This window comes from Plasmodium chabaudi (genome assembly GCF_900002335.3).
Source record: "Plasmodium chabaudi chabaudi strain AS genome assembly, chromosome: 12".
Classification (NCBI taxonomy): Eukaryota; Apicomplexa; class Aconoidasida; order Haemosporida; family Plasmodiidae; genus Plasmodium; species Plasmodium chabaudi.
The window spans coordinates 1,598,259-1,610,597 of NC_030112.2; the positions used below are offsets into that span (position 1 = coordinate 1,598,259).

General features: G+C 24.2%; 3 protein-coding genes and 1 non-coding gene across 4 annotated transcripts; 3 read left to right on the forward strand and 1 right to left on the reverse strand.

Moving 5' to 3' along the window:
* Positions 1-87: 87 nt before the first annotated feature.
* PCHAS_1244300 (conserved Plasmodium protein, unknown function) lies at positions 88-5,484 on the forward strand (the record flags this gene model as incomplete). Its single annotated transcript, XM_016799026.1, has 9 exons — positions 88-2,515; positions 2,602-2,658; positions 2,846-3,244; positions 3,347-3,399; positions 3,502-4,002; positions 4,099-4,287; positions 4,398-4,763; positions 4,855-4,953; positions 5,044-5,484. 9 exons carry the CDS (start codon positions 88-90, stop codon positions 5,482-5,484), a joined length of 4,533 nt encoding a protein of 1,510 aa, XP_016654374.1.
* Positions 5,485-6,362: 878 nt separating this feature from the next.
* PCHAS_1244400 (cell cycle regulator protein, putative) lies at positions 6,363-7,453 on the forward strand (the record flags this gene model as incomplete). Its single annotated transcript, XM_016799027.1, has 6 exons — positions 6,363-6,440; positions 6,591-6,670; positions 6,786-6,883; positions 6,967-7,100; positions 7,192-7,259; positions 7,369-7,453. The coding sequence occupies 6 exons, from the start codon at positions 6,363-6,365 to the stop codon at positions 7,451-7,453; spliced, it is 543 nt and encodes a 180-aa protein (XP_016654375.1).
* A 590-nt stretch (positions 7,454-8,043) lies between these two features.
* PCHAS_1244420 lies at positions 8,044-8,116 on the forward strand. Its single transcript has one exon. It is a non-coding gene; the product is annotated as a tRNA-Arg (tRNA).
* Positions 8,117-9,312: 1,196 nt separating this feature from the next.
* On the reverse strand, positions 9,313-12,110 carry PCHAS_1244500 (heptatricopeptide repeat-containing protein, putative; the record flags this gene model as incomplete). Its single annotated transcript, XM_016799028.1, has 2 exons — positions 9,313-9,399; positions 9,558-12,110. 2 exons carry the CDS (start codon positions 12,108-12,110, stop codon positions 9,313-9,315), a joined length of 2,640 nt encoding a protein of 879 aa, XP_016654376.1.
* Between the last annotated feature and the right edge of the window lie 229 nt (positions 12,111-12,339).

The following is a 12,339-nucleotide window of genomic DNA, read 5'->3' on the forward strand; positions in this document are numbered from 1 at the left end:
TACATTTTTGTGATTATTTGTGTGTATATACATAATTATTTGCACAGATAACTGGAAAAAAAACCTCAGAGAGAAAAACGTCGTATTATGTATAATTATCCCCAAAATAATAAATCACGTGTTGAGAATAAAAAAAAGGAACAAAATATTTTAGAAATAAAACAAAAAGGTAAAGATAACACCTATTACACTAACGATAATCATAAATCTATGGTTATCAATAATTTCCAAAGTGATGGAAATAAACGAAGCAAGGAAATGAATAATGAAACAATATATGATTATAACAAAAAATATATTAATAATAAAAGCAAAGAAAACAGAGATATAAGCCGAGGCAGAGAAATAGAACGAACGAATATGATAAATCGAAAAGTTTTTAATAATATTAGTAATTTAAAAAAGAAAATCCATTATGACAAGCCAGGTGCCAATAATACTGGTAGCACTAGCAATAACAAAACAGGCACTGGAAATGAATATGCGATATCCCAAAAAAATACAACCTTAAGTGATAATACTAATAAAAAAAATTTTGATAATATTAATATAGGAAAAGATAAACCCAAATTTCGAAAAATATATCAATACAACGAAGATAATAATAAGAATGCCGATAATGTAAAGAGTGGTGGTGGTATTTCAAATAATAAGTATGCTTATAATGATATGGGCAACACCAATGAAATTGGAAATAATAGAGACAATATTAGGAGACCTCACAGATATTTTAATGATCCTAAATCGGTGAACAATAATAATATTAGCAATATAGGAAAAAACAAAAAAGGGAATAGTAACATTAATTGTGAATCCCCAATGAATCCACAAAATTACGAATACAACAAAAGAAATAATAATGAAACATATGAAAGTATGAAACAAAGAAGTGCAATATATGGACCCGGGGCTGACAGCAATAATCCCGGCATTGGTACTGCTAATAATACAAATACTAACATGAATAGTAATGTAAATGGTAGTAACAACACTTTTAGTTATTCAAAATTAAATAGAAATTATAAAAGCAAGTATGAACAATATCATGGTGAGATGCAGGATCATAGTTCCAATAAAATGGGACCAAATGGTGGAGGTGAGCCTTCTGAAAGCAGATCAGGAGCAATGTTGTATTTACAAAGAGATAAAATGTATCATAGAAATGCATGTGAACTAAAAAATAAAAATAATGTAAACAATAAAGATAATTTCAATAGTGATGGCACAGAAGCAAATGATGATTTAGTAAACGAAGATACATTTTTAGAAAATAAAAATAAAATGAATGATGTAAATAATAATATGAATGGAATTGGAAAGTATAGTGGGGAAACCTTAGAGGATGGAAGAAATCCAAGTAATATTGGAAATATAAAACGAGGGATATATCCAAATTATAATGGGCCTAAAAACGACGTAAATAATGCACCTAATAAAAATGGTGTCGATAAAGATGGAAATAGAAAAAAAGAATATCACACATTTTCATTTAGTACTATTGATTCAAATTGTTCTAATAAAAATGCATTAGAAAAAAAGATGGCAAAAAGATTTTTAGGTGAGCATTTAATTGGTGGACAGGAAAATTGTAAAGAAAATATGAATGACGAAAAAAAAAAGAATATAGGAACGAATGAAAATAAGCATGATGGTGAAATGTACATAGGACAACACAATAACGGAGGTGTCAATAATAATACTGTTAATTGTGTGAATGATAATGAGGGTAATGGATTGGGAGAATATAATAAACATTTTAGTGAGTATAATCATAATAATGAAAATGCAGGTAATAATAATATTAGCGGTAATGAGGATAATAGCAAATTTGGTGAGAATACGAAAAATAGTAGTATGAATAGAAATGGATATATGTTTAAAGAAAATGTAAATAATAACAGAATAAATATAGACCATAAGAATACTAGTAATTTTAAAAATTATGATTATAATGGAAATGATAATATTACACCTGATTTTGATAAACATCAACAAAATATGGGATATGTAAATGAAAATAAAATGCAGAAAGGTAGCCATAATTTAATGCACAATAATAACCGAAATATGAAACGACCCAATATAAAAAATATTAATCAATATAATGCACTAAAATATGATGATAGAAAAGAACTTCGAAAATTTTCTAAAAATATAGACATGAAACATATAAATAAAAATGGTATGAATTATAATAATGTTATGAGTGATGATGAATATCGTGGATATCACTTATCAGATTCCTATGAAAATACAATTGATGATATAAACATGGATCCAAATGAATATAATATAAGACCTGAAAAAAATTACTACAATAATATGAATTATAAATATAATCAAGAGCGAAATATTAAAAGAAATTGTTATGAACCTATTGATAATTATAAAAATAGTTACTTACCAAATAACCATAAGAAATATCTTCCTGAACTTTATGATGATATGGACAATACACCTGAAAGGCCTCTTTATGATGACTATAGAAATGATGAGTATATACGATATAATGGAGGTATGTTTTAAAAAAGTTTTATTATATGTATCAGAAAATTAAATCAATTGTCTTTACACATTTATTTATTTTTCTTTTTAATGCAGGAAAACAAGATGATATGCGAAAATATAGGAGAAGTCATTCCTATGATTCATTGAACGGTAAGTTTGAATTGTTACATTTGTGTTTAATTTTTGTAAGCAAACTATGAGCAATTTTCTTAGTCACGATTTTATTTAACTTTAGTGTGGTGCTTAAGTTGGATTTGTTCATTTTTTAATTTGTTCATTTTTTAATTTGTTCATTTTTTAATTTGTTCATTGGTTTTATATTTTCCAATTTTTTTAGCAAACAAAGATGCACTTACAATTATAAGACTACCAGCAGAAAAAAAAAAACAAGTAAAAAAAAAAAAAAAAAGTGTTATAGGAAATGAGGCATCATTAGTTGAAATGTATAGTACAGCAATTCCTATAAATGAAAAATTAGACCCTTATGCATTAAAAGCATTATCAAAAAATGAGAGTTTAAGAGAAAAAGTTTATGCAATAATACCTAAATCAGTAGTTGAAATAGCTGAGCATGATGATATTACACATGTGACTTTACAGTCACCATCTTCCCTTTTTGTTAATCAAAGCAAAAATATAAAACATCATATTATAACTACAAATTTTAATCAGAGCCCTGCTGATGTTCCAAGTATTGCCACTTGTGCCATTGGAGGATCAACCGATTCAATTAAAGGTAGGTTCAGCAATCATTATTGTGTGTAATAAAATTTGAGTGGTAAAAAGGGAAATATTCATTTCAAATATGGCATATATATTTTAATTTTTGCTTTTTTAGAATCGTTGGAAAAATCAAAAGACTCATTAAGTAGCGAGGAAAACGATAAAAATGTAATTTTAAGATAAAGAATATTTTTTATTTAAAATGTTTTATAATTTTGTATATATATAATTGTCCTTTTTCACATGAATCATTTATCTTTTTTGTTACAGCTAAAGTCGATAATAAGAGGAATTTCGATGAGAAACAAAACTGGATCATCCTTGAATGTAAAATTTAAGTTGTCTCAAAATGAATATGATAATAAATCCGGAAATAAAAATGAAAATAATTCGGATGAACATAAATATAGCAATGAAGATTGTTATACCGAATTAAATAAAAAAATAGAGGATCATATATTATCGGAGGAATTGAAAAAATTAAAAATTGATAAAAAAATAACAGAACGAAAAAGAGCATCTATATTTGATGAAACAAGAATAAGAACAAAGCCAGAAAAAAAGAATGACATAAATAATAAAATGGTTTTAGATTCAAGTAAAGTTAAAAATGCAACTGAAATAAAATTAAAAAAAATTCAATATGTAACAGGGTTATTAGAAAAATATAATATTCCTAACCCATTTGATAAGTATGTTAAGGAGCCCATTGACTATTCTCAATTAGAGGGTCAAACAAACAACGCTAAGTTGTTCAACCTAGCTCTAAGGGTACGTAAAAAAATATGTAACATATTTTGTTGTGTGTTGTTCTTTACTAGTTTGTAATTGTCTATATATTCGCCTTAACATGTATTCCCTTTTTAGGTGTCAGATAACTACTTCAAATATATTATGAAAAGCATGGAGGAAGCAGAAGTTAAGGAAGTCTTTAATGAGAAGCGAAAAAAAATGATTTTGAAATTGATCGCTTTATTAGGAGGGCAAATACACTCGGAGATAAAAAAAGTTTTTGCTCAAGAGGATGTCCCATTTCCATTGAAGGAAGAAAAAATGGTAATAGCATTGAACATGTTGGAAATGTTGAAAATGTGACGATACTGTTTACTGCCCTGCTTATGCATTTGTGACATGGCTTTTATTTTTTTGTCTACTAAATTTTATAGAAAAACGAAGAAAAGGAAAAACCGAAAATCAGCGCAAAAGAAAAAGAAATAAAAATTGAGGAGCACAACCTTATGTGCAAATATTGGACAAAGCAAAGTGAATGCATGAGTTTGTTAATAAATGAATGGAATAAAATATCTGAAATTTTAGAATCCATAAATGTTGATCCTAATAATATGATAAATTCACTTATATCCATATATGGAGAACAAACAGTTAGAAGTTTTAATTTAAGTGTTGGCGAATTAAAAAATTCAAATATCGAATTAGATGTAAATATTGATGATATTCCAATACCAGATATTGGAGATAATAATGAAAATAAATTTGATCCATCTAATATGACTATACTGAATTTAATTCAGGTAATAATAAAAAGTATAAATTATATTCATAAAATTATTTATTTTTTTAGTGATACTTCATTTTATTAAACATTTTTGTTTATTATAAAAGGATATAAAATGGGATATGGATGTTGAATATTCTTTGAATCAAATAAGAGAAGATTGGAAAACTGAAAAGCTGCAAACCAAAAGGCTGGTTCAAAAGAAGGTAAACAATAAGCATACATAAAATTTTAGTATTATATATACTTGTTTGTGTAAATGTTATATACATATTTGTTTTTGTTTTATTCGACAGGTTATTGAAGGTATAAAACATCGAATTGGGTTGTTGGATTATTTAAATAAGGCAGAAATGAATTTAAATGCATTTTCTAAAATAATTGAAGAAAGATTGATATCAAATGATGATGTAAAAAGTCAATTAAGGTCTATGCAAAATGTAAGTGAAAATATGGTGCTTTCAAAATTATTAGAAAATTTAGAATATAATACTATGGATATAAATCCAGATGCTTTTAAAACCCCAACATCATTTTTTGTCTCTCATCATTTACCTATGACAATTATGCAAAATAATAATAAATCAAATACAGATGAAACTCAAGATAATCAACATAATAATACAAACAGTAATCTAAGTAGTAACAACAGTATTGATAATTATAATAGTAATAATGAAGATGACAAGCATTCAGAAAATTATGACTCTCTAGATAATGAAAGTATTAATGAATAAATATAGAGTTAGTATATAAACTATTTTTTGTTTTTCTTCATTTCAATATTTTTTAGTATGTATTATTTTGTGTTAGTACATGTCCCATTTCATTGTTTGGTTGTATTTTTTGTGCCTTCCCATTTCGCATACATTCATCTCTTTGCATTTATCTTTCGAGTTTTTTTCTCATCTATATTTATTAATTTAACGTTTTTAGTATCATTTTCTTCTTCAATAAGTAATATACATATTTCTATGTTATGAGTTTTTGGATTTTTTTGGTTATATATAAGATATAAAATAATTCGTTAAAAACCCAATATTTTCTCTCATTACAAAGTTTTATAATTTCAAATAAACCTTTTAAAATTGTATAATCATGTTTAACAAAGAAATAATAAAATGCGTTATTTTTTGTATATAAGAAAGATTGTAAGTCTAAGCACAGGTATGCCAAATTTATTCATAAGTATACTTACACGTATTTCGTTATATATAATAATTATATTCGTATGTGCACTTTATGTGAATATATTTTTTTATTGCATTTTCCTCATTTATGGAAAAAAATAAAAGAGTTTTTTTGACAAATTTAACAATATATATTTTTTAAAAATTAAAAAAAAATTGGATAATTATAACCTTAGAAAAAATAAAGAAATCCCTTAATATATGGAATAACTTATTTAATTTATATAAAGGGAAAATTAAAAATTTTTAAAAAATAATTAAAGGTGCCTATTTTTCTTTGGGGTCAAAGTTTTGTTGATATTCACAAATTGTGGCTTGTTTTTGATATAGCTATATATATATATAAATATACAAATATATAGATAGGTATAATATTTGAGTGAAGCTAATTATTATCATTTTATAATAAACCAAAATTACAAACCATGAAAGGATTTTGTGTAGATAATATTTCGTCGCAAAATTTGATGAAATCTTCTGTACAAAGAAGTATCAAGGCAACGGTATGATATATGTATATGCATAGTGTGTATTTTATATTTTTTAAATTCATTTCATTGCTATGATTGTCAAATATGATAACTTTTAGTATTGATTTATCTTGAGAATTCTATTTTATGGTTCCCAAATTTTGTTACTTTGTTCTTTTTCAGATATTAAAGCAATACCCTAAATTGGAAAACTTTATTGATGATATACTTCCAAAAAAGGAACCGATCTTTTTAGGAAAATGGTAACAAATGATAAGAACATAGAAACTGTATATTTAGGAATACATATGAGTGTTACTTTTGAGGTTTAAAGTGTGACGATGTATAAATATGATGATTTATTTTTAATTTCGTTAGTACAAATCATGTAACTATAATAATTGCGAATAATGAAGTTCTTTTTTTTCAAATACGAAATGGACCTTGGATGCCAAACTTGAGACTAGTTCACACATGTAAGATATATCAAAATATATATTATTTTTATGAACATTATTAGTGTAGGGAATTAAATATATTTAAATAAAATTTTTTGTAGACCCGTTTTTAATGCCACAAATTCAGGTCGACAAGGGTGCAATAAAACATGTATTAAGGGGGTCAAATGTAATGTGCCCTGGAGTAACGTCACCAGGTGGCAAGTTAGATGATGTCGAAGCAAACACTGTTGTGGTAATACAAATAAACTATTTTTAAAGAAGAATACACACATTTTAATAAGATATAAATTTATATGTATATTTTTTCATTTTTAATTATTTAGCAAATTAGAGCGGAAGACAAAGAACATGCTTGTGCAGTAGGAATAACAACTATGTCATCAAAAGAAATGTAAGAATTTTGTAAAACTTAAAAATTATATTAGGAACTATGAATATAGATATATGGATATATGGATACTTGTATTGTTACATTCCCTTTTTACTTTTCGTTTCTTTAGAATTGAAGTAAATAAAAATATATGCATTGAAAATATTCACTACCTAAATGACGGATTGTGGAATTGCCAATTGAACGAAAAATAATGGGCTAGTGTTTTATGTTGTAAGTATATAAAATATGTCAATATTATAAACAAGACTTTTTGTATATATATAATTAGAAGATTGGAATATCAATAAAGTATATGAGAAGGCGAAAAGAAAGCAATTTGCCTACAAAATAATGCACATACTTATGTAGCAATATTTTCTAATTAATAATATGTGCATTTTACGTTATATAGATTTATATATAAAAATATATAAGGCTATAAAGCTTTATAACGGCATATATTGCGATTTTTTTTTTGTTATATATTTAATTTGTATATACGTATATGTCATGTTTCATTTTATCTTTATTATAGTTATATAATTTTTTTAATATTTTTTAATTTACTTTCTTTAATACATATAAAAAAATCTGCATTAAATTTCTTTGTATATTTCGAAAAACATAATTTCATAAACTTTGATATGAACAAAGATTATTTATAAATTATTTTGAAAACATAAAAACAAATTTGATCACTTTTATTTATTGAATAAAGGTTTTTTTTTGAATATTTTTTAAATATTTAAGTAAAAAATAGGATAATAAAAAAATAGCTAATTGTATTAAAAAATAAAATTATGACGACGTAGCCTAATGGATAAGGCGTCGGTCTTCGGAACCGAAGATTGCGGGTTCGAGTCCCGTCGTCGTTTAAAAATTTTATTGAAAATATAGCATAAAAATAATTAATGATATTATAAAAAAAGCTCGAAAAAAATTTAATAATTTAATTTTCTGTATATACTTAAAATTTACTTATTTGAATAAAAATTTTATTATTTATATATATTGTAAAATAACAGCGGTTTTATATTATTATATAAATAAGTATTATAGGAAATATAAAATGGGGTGAACAAATGTGTAGAAATTAAAATTTATGCAAAAGTTTAACTATTGCATAGAAAATAGCTTATCCATTGTATATACAGCTTGTAGACATTAAAATACCAAATTTTAAAAGTATATTCAAAAAAGTTTTAAGTAAAAAAATTTATGAGCAAAACAGCTAAAATGGGATACTTATGAAAAAAAAAAAAAAAAAAATACGTATGAACAAACTAGCTAAAACGGAATACTTTTATGACCAAAAAAAAAAAAGTAAAATATGTATGAACAAAACAGGTAAAGTAAAAAAACTTATGACCAAAACAGGTAAAATAAAAATACGTATGAACAAGGCAGGGAAAATAAAAAAACTTATGAACAAAACAGGTAAAGTAAAAAAGCGTATGAACAAGGCATGTAAAATAAAAAAACGTATGAACATGGCATGTAAAATAAAAAAATTTATGAGCAAGACAGGTAAAATAAAAAAATCTATGAACAAGACAGGTAAAATAAAAAAATTTATGAACAATACAGGTAAAATAAAAAAATTTATGAACAAGACAGGTAAAATAAAAAAATCTATGAACAAGACAGGTAAAATAAAAAAATCTATGAACAAGACAGGTAAAATAAAAAAGCTTATGACCAAGCCAGGTATAATAAAAAAACTTATGAACAAAACAGCTATAGTAAAAATATTATAAAAAAAAAATAAAATAAAATTTTTATGAAAAAAAAAAGCTAGAATAAAATTTTATGAAAAAAAGCTAGAATAAAATTTTTATGAAAAAAAGCTAGAATAAAATTTTTATGAAAAAAAGCTAGAATAAAATAATTATAAATAAAAAAGCTAAAATAACATACTTATGAATAAATGTGTATGATAATCATATGAGTTATATACATTTATTTATGTATAAATATTTTTAAAATATTAAACCGCTATTTATGAATTTATTAAATTTAATACGCAAATCGCAATTTCTTTATTATATGTTTAAAGGGTGTGCTTTTCCTTTCATTTTTTTTTCTTCATTTTTTGTATTTTTTTTATGAATGCATAAATATCTTCGTTGTAGACATTCATTTGCATAAATGAGTCCGTCTGTAAAAATAATTTAGAACGAAAAAAATTGTAAGAATATATTTAAATGCACACAAGAATTGTATTTTAATATATTGGGATGTGTGTGTAATCCCCTCTATTTATGTAGGAGAACAAATTAAACAAAACGAATATAGTTTTTAAATATTTATTATTACGATTTTTTGAAGAGGCAAATATGATAAATTTTTAATATCCATTATATATAACTTAAACAAATGTAGTGATACATTAGAATATTTATTCATCCTTAATTCTCCGAATGATGTTATAAATTTATATATACTATAAACATCTGTGAATGTATTTGTTTTTTTTAATAAATAAATTTCAACATGATCAAAAAATGTTTTTGAAATATTTAAAAATTCTTTAGATAAATTATAAATTTGATCATTATATGTTTGTGTGGTGGTAAGGTGTGAATTTTCCTCATATGAACCCTCTAAGATGGTAGCATTCATATTTTTTTTTGAAAATTGTGATATTAATTCGACTTGTTTATTATTTTCTTCGGATGAACGAACATAAGCAAGTGATAATGCAGAGCATACATTGGCTAGTTCAGAATATTTAAAATTTTTCAAATAAATAATTGCGAATTTAGATAAAGAAATTAATAGTTCATATTCTAATAAGCAATTTCCTTTAATTAGTGAATATATTATTGAACAAACTAAAGTTGAATTAGTATGCTTACTCATATGCTTGATTAAATATTTTTCAGCTTTTTCAATATCTAAAAAGTAGTTAATTGTATCTATTTCATTTGAATAAGTGTTATCAATTTGAATGTTATCGATAGTTTCAGGATGTGTTTGAAATGAGTTAAAGGTGCATTGTGAATTTTGGGAGGTATTAACATTTTCTATCTCATCATTTTTTTCAAGATCAGTTACTAAATTATCACTTTTATATTCATCTAGCAGTGTGTTAGCACCGTTAAGGTTATTTTTTTTTGTTTTATTATTTTTTAGTGTGTCTATAAAATTAATATAATTTGGATAATTATATATTAGATAAAAAGATAAAGAAGCATGTTTGTCTGTTATGTTTGTGGAAATATTTTTTTGATTATTTTTAAATTCTATAGATAAATTAATATATTTTTGATGATCATATAGTATGTTGTTATAGTTTTCAAATAAAAATGGATATGTGTTTTTAAAGAAGTGAGAAATTTTTTGACTTAATTGGTTTATAAAATGTTCAATATATTGCGAACTTTTAGTATATGCTTGTAATAGCATAGATAGTTCTTGTATTGTATATTCATTTATATATAAAATTGCATAATTCCAAATAGATTTAAGTAATATATTATTTCCTAGTCCTATATTTACATAAGAATGTATAATCATAATTATTTGTTTGGGTTCAAATAAGTTTATTTGTGCTAAGCTATTTTCTGATATGACTTGAAAAAGTTTTTGGTGTAGTATGCATGCATTATTGAATGAGTTAGCTAAAACACTTAAGTGTCTAGGTTTAAGTAAATATGATTTATTTATAATTTGTTCAGCTATTAATAAATATAAAGACAAAAAATTTGCTTCTTCTGCATTTTTAAATTTACTAAATGCATTGGTTAGAGATACTAATTGATCTATTGAAAAAAAAACTACTTTTTTTTCTATTAAGGTTTTGAAAAAAAAAAATAAATTTTTTTTTAAATAATTAACTCTAGCTAATGCATTCGTAACATAATGTATTGAATCAACAGACCAAAGTTGTTCAAGTTGATTTATGTTAGAAGTAGAATTGTTAAGGCTGGGAGTTATGTTGTCTGATTCGATTTTATTATCTTCTGCACATATAATAATATATTTATTTGATATTAAAAAATTGCAAACTTGCTCAATAAAGCTAGTTATGTATTCTTTGTCATATGAATATAAAGAAGAAGAATAATTACATATTAAAGGAATATTTTTAAAATCAAATTTGTCTAGCTTTTGTAATATATGTGAAGATAATAATTTAAAATAATTTTCATGCTTTGGTAATAAATTAAATTTTGCAAATGCATTTAATACATATAATGATCCATACTGTGAGAATTTCATATTTCTTTTAAAAAAATAATGAAATAAAGTATTAATAAGATTTATATCATCAACTTTAATTTTAATAAAACATTTTAGTAAAATTCCAATATCACAGGAATTAAATTGGCTACTATATTCCATTACACTCGTTTTTATAACATTTAAAATGTCTTCTTCAAATTCGTGTTTTTTATTTATGCCTCCATAATGTTTTGCTGTATCACTCGGCTCGTCATTACGGTTGTTATTATGGTTACTATTATGGTTACTATTATGGTTACTATTATGGTTGAGGTGTGTGGCTTTTTCCGACTTTCCTTTTTTCTCTTTAGAGCTAATTTCTATGCAATACTTCATAATATTTCGAATGACTTCATTTTTTTTTGATATAGTATGATTTAATATAATTTCAGAAATATTTTTATCGATATTTTTATATTCTTCTATTTCTAATTTATTTTTTTCATTCATAGCATCAGTCATATCAAAATAAACTTCATTAATGATTTCTAAATGTTTTTTTTTTTCATATCTGGTTTTTGGTTGATATAATTCTCCAAACCGTCTTTTTACTGTGCTATAAAAGTAGTGCCCTTTGTTGTTATTTTTTATACTTGGAATTAGTTCGCATTTTATTATTTTTAAAAAATACACTCTTTTCATTTTTTAAAGCAATTCATAAAATGATAAAGCATACTTGGTATTGTATATGTCTAGCGATTTTTTTGTTACTATCCAAATTTGATATCACTATTTTCGTTTCTTCATTTCTATACTATTTTATTTTATTTTTTTTCGAGTAGTTTCGTCTCATTGTGATTGTTAAGTGAAGTGGCTATTTGTTAATGCATATGTAGAGAAATTTCTTTATATCGTATTAATATATATGTGG